General features: G+C 35.6%; 1 protein-coding gene across 2 annotated transcripts in view; it reads right to left on the bottom strand.

Annotated features, from left to right (window-relative positions):
- Nucleotides 1-2,100: 2,100 nt before the first annotated feature.
- The window catches only part of LOC311290790 (uncharacterized protein), a 155,643-nt gene continuing 147,209 nt past the window's right edge, over nt 2,101-10,534 (bottom strand). For both annotated transcript variants that reach the window (XM_084409498.1, XM_084409499.1), the window contains 6 exons: nt 9,753-9,926; nt 9,490-9,663; nt 5,757-5,930; nt 4,804-4,965; nt 3,074-3,231; nt 2,101-2,730 (listed from right to left, as the gene is read on the bottom strand). In XM_084409498.1, coding sequence (XP_084265624.1) covers nt 3,117-3,231; nt 4,804-4,965; nt 5,757-5,930; nt 9,490-9,663; nt 9,753-9,926 — 799 coding nt within the window. In that variant the 3' untranslated portion in view covers nt 2,101-2,730; nt 3,074-3,116. The remainder of the gene's footprint in view (nt 2,731-3,073; nt 3,232-4,803; nt 4,966-5,756; nt 5,931-9,489; nt 9,664-9,752; nt 9,927-10,534) is intronic.

The following is a 10,534-nucleotide window of genomic DNA, read 5'->3' as shown; positions in this document are numbered from 1 at the left end:
ACCCATAGGCCTATAAAACTGCCAATTTTATTTGTTCATTATTTATTTTATTGGATTTTAGTTGGACTTGGTCAGAACTGTTTAAAAAAAGAGTTATCTGCATGATGCCGCTGCCTTTGGCCTCAGTGATGTTGAATTTAAATGACATGTAAAATAAAGACGTTATGTTACACTGTGATGTAATGGTGTTTTCTGGAAGGGACTAAAGAACAAAGTACTTTTTTATCAGCTGAAATACAGAATACAAATGTTTTTATTAAGTTAAGTTTTAAGTTGTGTAGCCTACATAGAAACACTGACAGCAGAGGGTATAATGGGGATACAAAACAAGGCTGTCTATGAAGTAAATGCATCTTATTAGTGGAATATTAAACTAAATATATAACACATATCTGTGGTGCGAGAGCTGATAAGAGAAAAACGCGCAGTGAATTGAGCGCGCCGCGGCACAGACGCGCGAGCTGGTCGAGCGCATCCCTTTATCACAGACGTCAGTGGAATGTTTGTAGTTCAGTTGGATGTCAATGGCAAAGAAAGTAAAACGAGGCATGTAGCTGCTTATTATTATTATTAGTAGTAGTAGTAGTAGTATTAGAGAGAGAGAGAGAGAGAGAGAGCACTTCTTTTGAATCATCTTGATTGCTGATCGTTCACTCAGCAAAGGGTTATTTGGATTAAAACTGAATCGTATATGCAAGTAAAACATGAACTGTTGCCTGATTTATGTATAACGAGTGAATCCCTACATTATCACTAGAGAGAAGCCGTGCACATGTGATCAGTGTGGAAAGAGTTTCAGAAAGACATGCAGTTTTAAATGACATCTCCATTCTCATTCTGGAGAAAGACCGTTTACTGTGATTGCTGCGGTAAAACACATTTTAGGACAGATGCATTCTGCAGAACTCCTGAAAGTTCATACAAAAGAGAAGACTCATGTGTTCTTTGTGTGGAAAGAGTTTTAGCTATAAAAGTACTTTAAAATTACACCAGAAAAGACACAGCAGTGTGAAGGATCATCTGTGCTTTGATTGTGGGAAGACTTTTGTTTGAGATGCTGAGTTTTACAATGTTTACAAGTGTGTACAGTGTGACGAGATTCAGTTGGTCAGAATCTCTGAAAAAACATGAGAATCCACAATTGAGAGAAGCCGTATCGCTGCCCTCCATGTGGGAATGTTATCTTCTTAACTCAGTCATACAGAAACAAAATGTTTGATATCTCAGTATTCGTCGTCAGATCCAGCACGTTCAAATGCTATTCTGTGTCCTCACCGAACATGAGCCAATAAAACATTGAGCAATAAAACCTGTGACTTCTATATGAATATGCAACAAGACAATGAAACACTGAGTTCATCTTCAAGACCCAATAATATTCAAATAATTATGCTTTATTAGGATTATTATTGTATTTTGTATCATTTTTATTTAAATGTATTTTTATGGAGTAATAGTAGTGAGTGACTTTTGACTCTCTTACTCCTACTAGAAATGATGTAAGCTCCTTGCTGCACGGTCACACATTACAATAAGCTTATAACAAAAGTTAATTCATATTTACCAAGAATGATGAAAAAGAAGAAATAAAAATATTGTTCAAACTTCTACTTGTGTTAAAGTCTTTTTGAGTCTCTTCTGTTTTGGGAAAAGACAGACTTGCTGTAAGAAACTTTTGAGTTGTGTGTTTGCAAATGTAGGCTAATCTCTTTTGCCATAAAGGGTTGAGCTGACTTCTGCTCTTGAATACATTTATTTAAAGTAAAATTTTCTTTGATTGATTGAAATCTTTAGTCTTTAAGTCTTAATTGTACTTTCCCTATACAAAATATATCACAATTAGTTCATTTATGTCTTTCATAAAGGAAAGTAGAACATTTCTCTAATACTTGTTGGTAAATGTTTACTATCAAAAAAATAAATAAATTCTATTTGTAGGCTACTATTGATTTATTATTATATGAAACGTATTCTTCACATGATATTGTGTTGACCTCTAGTGGTGAGCTCGAGAAATGGCATAATCTCTCTGCATCTGCTGTTGCATCTTAATACCAGTTACACTACAATTAAGAGAACTGAACTAATTAACTTTTCAAAATAAACAAGTTTTTACTTGTATTTTATTATGCTAACATATTGTGTAAATATACAATACAATGGAAAATGAGAAAATGATAAATGCTGATCAAAAAGCATTGGACAGAGTATCTAGACTGGGGAATGCGAAAGCTACAACATGTGGTGGATTATGGGTACATGAATGCTGTCAATATTAAATCTTAGTCTGGGCTGGTGTGTGATAACAGGCATTATCCGTATGTCAGTCAAAGCAGAGAGACAAGAGTTTCATTCAAATACAAATGTATCAAAAATAAATATTCTGTATATAAAATGTAAGCAAAATAAAATAAAAAACTGATCAAAGTTAAATAAGTAATATAAAGATACATATGACAGATCTGACATTAAAATCTTTGCATATGTATCACACAATGATGTAATTTTAATTTTAGACTGTTTATATCATTTAACATATTTAATTGCTAAATTTGATAATTATAATAAGAAATGTTTTAATTGCTTCATTATTGAGGAGTTTAATCCCAACATCATTATGATGTAGGTCTTATACTGAAGACCCATAATCATGCTTATCCATCTCTGATCTGAGATCAGTCTTATTCTCCTCTGAGCTGAGATCAGGCTCATCTCCCTCCTCCATTTCATCTGTAAAAAAGCAAAACATCTTGTATGAACACTAAATCGTCAAATAACCAGTCAACATAACTCACAATGTGTATGTATGTTTCTATTAATGCTGCATTATTTAATTTCTAAGCCTGATCATTTTTAAAATACAGAGCTAGTATAATTAACTGTACATTTGTTAAAGCAATGCTATTTAAAGCTGTTTAAATGTGCTATATAATACAGGTATGAAAAGCTTGAATTTGTAATAGCTGTGGGTTTTGCAGTGTTACTATTTATGAATTGCTTTTTTAGCCACATCTCGCTAAAATTACCATCATACACACACAGTATTCATTTATTACAGTATTATAGCATGAACCTTCTGAGGATCCTTCATCTGATGATGGCTTTTCTTGAGCTGTTTATTTCACAGGTTCATCCGGGGATGAAGTAAACCACCATCCACCAATGCTACTAATGCCACTGATGAGGTTTACACCAGTTTTCCAGAGAACGCCGCCTTCTTCCTCTACGAGGCTGTGAGGAGGAATTAGAAGAGAAAATAATCAGTGTTGAGTGGAACAAGTTGCAAATTAATTATTATATTTCAATTAAGTACAAAGTGTAATAGACTGAAACTAACATTACATTCCTGTAAACAGATTAGTTTCTGATTTTACATCATTTGGCATACACACTTTCACCTAAGCTAAACTTAATACAAACATTTCTAAACAATATTTCAGGGGTTTTCCTAGGTCAAAAATGATCTTCTGTGGTGGCTGATGAACACGGTCATCCACGCACACACACACACACACATGCTCAAACACAGTACAAACAGTACAAACCGTATATTCTATCCCCTACACTAACCCTTCCCATCACACAAAACTTGCTGCATTTTTTGGGATTTCTAAAAAACAAAAAGTAAAGCTGCAAGCAGCAATTATCAGGGCCATGCACAAAGATCCTACGGTGGTTTCATCTTGATCAGACTAACGGTTTCGAAGATATTGTGCTAAATCACGATCTGACTTGTAAATCATGCCGTGAATATGAATATGATTTTTAGGCAAACCGTTCAGAAGTGTATAATCTGCACGCATCTCTGCACCAGTAGGTGGCGCTGTGCCGAAACGCAGCATGTAACCTCAGGTCATGCTTGTGATGACGTACCAAGTTTGGTCTGAATACGATAAAGCTTGTGGAGATACAGCCTTATGTCTATTTTCGCAAGCGCTCCGTAAAATTCTTTGCAAGTTCTCTTTTTGTCGGCATAGTCTGCAGATGATCAGATTAATTTTCGTGAAAATCGGAGCAACGGCCCAGGAGGAGTTAGAAAAAGTAGGTTTTACATTTAGGAAACATTTTCATGATGGAAATAATTTAAAAAAATTATTTTGTTATTAGCATAAACGTGAGTCCAACTTTGGACAGGTGGTGATTGAGTTAGATACTCCAAATTTGCCTTAAAAAACAGTTTAGTGTTTTTTAAGCCATTTGGTTTATGAGGACACAGAAAAAGACAGTATAGACTTTATTACTTTATAAAATACTATAAATGAATGCATTTTTTCCCATCATTCTGTAATAAGATGCCACATCAGATCACAGAAGGGAGTTATTTTAAACATTTGATTGATGTTATATTGAAAGAAACATGATATTAATGTGATAAATTGTGTTTTTACGGTATGCTAAGATAACATGCTAGCCCTTATGCACCTGTTGCCAGAGGAGCGATAATCCACTAAGATCACTGGAGTGTTTCTTTGAAAGGGCATTTGATACAAACGGAAAGAATGTGAAGTTAGATATTTGATCAACGAAATAAGGCATTTTTATTCACACTGTTTTAATTACTTTAAGTACCTACATTACTTAAGAGTAATAAAATGCTCCATGTCATTGTCACAAGTGCATCAGTTATTTCAGATATCACTTTAGATGACCAAATAAAGCTTTGGCGGGACAAACATTATTTTGGTGAAAGCCAAAATATTTTTAGTGCCAATAAAACCCTGTATTTGTTTTTTAAATATAATACATCTAAATTAGCATTCCTATGTTTGTTAGTGTTACTGCAACTAAAGGATGTTTACTCACCTCAGGTTACAGCTTGAGCTGTTCATCACGTCGATGAGCTTCTGCTTGGAGGATCCGATGTAATTTTTACTCAGTTTAAGCTCTTTTAAAAACTGGAGTGCTTTTGTGTTTGTCAAAGACTGAGTTAAAGAAGAAACATCTGTAATGCCACAGTCGTTTAGACTAGAAAGAGACAAACAGACAGAAGAATTTTTATTAGTTTAACTTTTTTAACTCAAAATTTTTCAGGAAACATCAGTCATCTCAATAGAAACCATGTGATGAGAGGCTTCCAGTGGCAGAGAAATTCACCTACATGAATTTTACATCAATATCAAATCTGACAGGAAAATTCACAGTTGCCTGATTTGCTCATCAAAGTTACACTAACTATTCAAGGCTATCATTTAATTGGTGTCTCCTCAGCCCAGCATTCTTCAGTGCTGCAGAATAAAGAAGCGGACTGGAAAATGTTTCACACCTGCTTCACATCTGGTCTACTAATATTTAATTACTAATATCATCTAATTAATTTACACATTATTGTACTTTAAGCTCTGTTTGGTTTAATGCATGTGTTCTAGGCAACTTAGTCATGCAATTAACCCACTGCTGTTTACTCTGTGGCTGAAATCATCTCATCATACTTGTACATTTTTCAAGACTGTGAAGTTACTGACTGACAGAGGGTCATTGTGCCACAGAGTACTGTTGAATACAGTATAAAGCTAATGGATTATGAAATCATCACCTGCCACCGGCCTGCCACTATGGCCAGAACTGACCTGCGCTTGGTACTTGGTGGGTGTCAATTTAAGACCCTGCTTTCATCAGATCACTAAGGAAAATGATTTTCCATAAAATAATGTAAACTCAGGCTCTTCATGAGATATTGAGTGAAAGTGATTTGGTTAAATTGTTTTATGTAGAAGTGATTTTAAGCATTTTGATTCTTGTATGTGAACGTTACTGACCTCAGTATCTCCAGTTTACACTTTGAATGCTTCAGTAAGTCACACAAGATCTCCAGTCCTTTGTTTTCTATTTGATTCCCACTGAAGTCCAGCTCTCTCAGGTGTGAAAGATTGAAACACATTCCTTCAGTCAGGAGATAGCACTGATTCGCTGTAATACTGCATCCACACAGACTGAGGACAAAGAGAAACAACAATGGCTCAAACACATGTAAATTCACCATGAGTAAGTGTCGTACAATATAATACAACAAAAACATGGAAACTTAATTATATAACCGTAAACCATGAGAGGAGTATAACTAGAAGGAAACTAGTTATAACTCAGGTAATAATTAAATCATCTTCAAAACTTCTGAGAGTTATAAATGTACATTAAGACAGGTTCAATATAAAATTGATTGAAAAACTGAATCAACAAATTTATTAGAAATATAATTAAATGGACTATTTTCTTTTTTTCTTTTTACATGCTTTTTGGGAATGCAGTCAGGTAAGACGGTTCTGGTAGGTAATTATACCGAACAACTTTGACAACAGATTTTGGTATTTCTGAATGTCCAAAACAGCATTTCAGATGCTGTGCAACGAGATCAGTCCACTGGTAGTCCAGTTATGTCATCTCATTGTGCAAAGTCACATGACTTTTTTTAAATGCGCATCAGGGAATTAATTTGGTAAATGTGTTTCCATCATGGTTTATGCACGTTTTCTTGTTTAATAAAAACCTGAGCTGGATGAATTTTTTATGCACATTTTTTATAATCTATGCACATCTTGATATTTGCTCAAACATTTATTTTGGATCATTTTTAACCCAAAAAAGTTACGGACTGCAGCTTTAACAAAAGCCATCTTTACATTGCAAAGGTGGAACAAGCTGCATCTGAAATAGCATGAATGTTTATTTACACAAACTGTTTAATGTTACTCATAAATTATAAAGTTAACAGGAACTCATTACAGGGTCATTACTGTTAATTAATGCTCTTGATATGAAGACTACACATAATCAAGCCCAATCTCCTGGTACTGCGCATCTACAGCACGAGCTCATGCTTTCATTTTGCGTGCTCTTTATATGCATAAATGACCTTTTACGTGCATTAAAAACACACTTTTTTATCGTGCATATGATACGAAATATACACACCCAACCGCTATATTTTGCATACCAGATTCATGTAAAATAATACTTTTGCGAATAAAGAGCACATTAGATAGGCTATGCAGTGGCAGGAGCGATCGTGAGGCTGTATATTGAGTCTAGCCCGAGTTTAAGCACTCACAAACACTCCGATTAAATCAGGAAAGCTGACGACACTGCGACATGAATCTCTTGCATCGATTCTGCACTTTGTTATTTATTATGGGAGAATTCTAGCCTGGCTCCGCCCTCCTACGTACTTCCGCTCAATCTGAATTTTCCTACTCCCGTACTCCGTCTGGGTTTGCGGTATAGAGCTGGTAAGTCCCGCCCCCTTCGCTAACCCCGCTGGACCTCTAGGTTGAAAAATTGTCAATGCAAGTGAATGGGAGAAAATAATTATTTTCTGGTCCCGTTTGAATTGTGCCATGAATGTGAACATATGTTGTCTGTGAATTTTTTTATATAATTTTTCGTGTAAAGAATGCTACAATTTAGCGGGTAGAAGTTTGATACGGTTAGACTTTGTGTGAGAGAACTTTGTGGACTACAACTCTTCGCTGCATCAGACGGGAATCTGAAGAAAAAACAGCCCATTTGGTTTGAATGGTGACATTTGGGTACAAAACACACAGGCATCTCGATCTGTCTCCATAGATTATCGCAGCATTAGCACCGTGATTTGACAAGTGGAGGGAAAATGTGTTATGGGGTGACGTCACATAGGCGACATGTAGTCTTTCTCGTTATGTCTTTTCCACAACTGCTAGCCGAAGAATCATACCATATACTGTCAAACTCGTAACATGACAAATTATATTAAAAATTCACAGACAACATATGTTCACATTCATGGCACAATTCAAACGGGACCAGAAAATAATTATTTTCTCCCATTCACTTGCATTAACGATTTTTCAACCTAGAGGTCCAGCGGGGTTTTACGGAAGGGCGGGACTTACCAGCTCTATATTCATGGGTTTTCTCCGGTCAAATTTTTACCGGTCCAATCAGCGAAAAGAGGGAGTGGCTGAGAACGATGACGTTGAGGTCGTGCGCTAGTTTGAGTTGTAAGGTTACGTCACAACCAAATGTTAGCGATTGGTTATGGCAGATCCAGAATGGCTCTGGGCAGATCCAAAAGTTTTAAACTTCAACAGAGTATCTGCCTTCAAGGAGGTTAACGCTTGTCAATGGAGAGTGGCCAGGTAGGTAGGACCAGACTAGGAGAATTAGCAAGTTCCAGTCAGAATTCAGTCAGAGAGCGCGCGCACTGAACAGAACTCTTCATTTCAGCGATGACTAATCTGAATGTCTCTGATTGGCCATACCACTCATAAGCTCAACAGAAACGTGTGCGATTGGTTATAATGCTCAACGCTGCTAAACGAAATCTGATGGAATCGAATGAACGTCAAGTATTGTCTAATTTGTTTAACCAATATTATCACTTAAATTAAGGAATAGTTCACTTTAAAATGAAAATTCTGTCATTCAAACAGAATATGAATATGAGTATGAATTTCTTTCTTCTGCTGAACAGAAAGGAAGATATTTAGAAGAATGTCAGTAACCAGACAGTTTTTGGGTCCCATTGACTTCCATAGTAGGAAAAAAATATACTATGGAAGTCAATGGGACCCAAAAACTGTCTGGTTACTGACATTCTTCTAAATATCTTCCTTTCTGTTCAGCAGAAGAAAGAAATTCATACAGGTTTGAAACAACATGAGGGTGAATATATGATGACAGAATTTTCATTTTAAAGTGAACTATTCCTTTAAACATATATTCTATTATATAAATATTTTTAAACAAATTTCCATGACTTTTCCAAAATTTTCTTGGTTTATTTATTTTCCCAAAACTTTCCAGGTTTTCATGACTGTACGAACCCCCAACCCTGTGTTATACATTTTTACAATGTATGTAATGATACAATGTGTAGCCAGTGTACTGTCACTGTCTTTTAAGTAAGCAATCCATATGTAGATTTGTGTTTATGTTTTTGTTGCTTTTCCATTTGATTAGTCTTAAATGTCTTCATTTATTGTTTGCAGTGTGTTTGGCAAGCTTCACACCATATCCACGCTTTCCTCCAGTCACAACAGTGAACATTTACTTGCTTTCTGGAAGAGATAAAGCCACTTGAAATTGAGTTTTTATTTTATTTATATTCTAAGTACCAATATTCAATATTTTTTGTATAAAAAACTGCTAACATCCAGAAACATAAGATCTCTTAAAAACATTTCATAAAATACATTTCATGGCCCCATTTATAAAAGTAGATTTTGTAAAAAGTACCATAAGTGCTGTAAAAACCATTTAACTCCATCAGAATAATCTATTATCAGTTTTTAGTCTGTTCTCATTTTGCAGTTTGTCAGATTTCAGCATCTGAAACTTTCTACTGATAGACATACTGAACCATCAGTCCATTAGCTCAGTCCTTATTTTCATGAGACAAGGAACTACCAAAAGACACAGTGCTATAAACAATGTGACTGGTCCTGTTGTCTTAAAATAACTAAATAGTGAACTTTAAATCACACTGTAACTGCTGTAAAGTATAATGATACTAACTGTAGATTTTCCAGCTTGCACTGTAACCCGCCCAGCAGAACACTAAGTCTTTCAGCTCCAGTGCGTCCTAGTTCATTCCCACTGAGGTCCAGCTCTCTCAGGTGTGATGGGTTTGATTTCAGAGCTGAAGTCACAGCAGAACAATCTTCAGCTGTTATATCACAGGATCTTAACCTGCAATGGGAGAAATGAGAAAAACTTTTCATTCTGTTTCATTTAAACACCAAAGCACTATTTTCTTTGCTGTAAGTGAATCTACTGACCTCAGTCTCTCCAGTTTACAGCGTGAATCCTTCAGTAGCTCATACAAATGCGTCACTCTTCTGTGATTTAGTTTATTCCCACTGAGGTCCAGCTCTCTCAGGTGTGATGGGTTTGATTTCAGAGCTGAAGTCAGGAAGCCACACTGCTTCTCTTTAATACTGCACTTACACAATCTGAAGATTAAAAAACAACACAAAGACTCAGACAAAGACAATGACTTAGATCTATGATGTCATCTTATTCTCTTTCCCCACTATTGTTCTCCAGAATTTTCCAGCAATCCATGTCTTCACAGTTTACAGAAAGGAAGAGTACAGAATCTCTAGTACAAAAGAAACAGCAGAAACAAGAGACTGATGTTTTTACCACATAAACAAACTAAAAATGATCATCAAACATTACTTGAGCTCACAAAAGACGCGACATGTGAACGGCCCCTAACGAGGGAACACACCTGAACTGAAGACTAATTACAAGTAACCTAGGACACTAACAGGCAGGGAACGAAAGAAAGCAGATCCAATTACCAAATTAGAAAACTGACCAGAAGACTAAAACAGAAATCAGGACATGAAAACTTTAAACAAACTGGAAATGTGACCGTATAGTTCCCATTGATTATTTTTAACACTGGTCACACTAGTACTGTGTGCTGGAAACTGTTATAACAGCAGATGTGAATAGCATAAAATTTCTGCAGAACAACACGTACACAATTAGTACACTGACATTTGAATTGAATTGAATCAAATTAAATTGAATGCAATTACTCGTTAGTTAG

The sequence above is a fragment of the Rutilus rutilus genome, assembly GCF_951802725.1.
Source record: "Rutilus rutilus genome assembly, chromosome: 5".
In the NCBI taxonomy this organism is placed as follows: Eukaryota; Metazoa; Chordata; class Actinopteri; order Cypriniformes; family Leuciscidae; genus Rutilus; species Rutilus rutilus.
The sequence above is the reverse complement of the archived record's forward strand: the minus strand, read 5'-3'. Positions and strand labels throughout refer to the sequence as shown.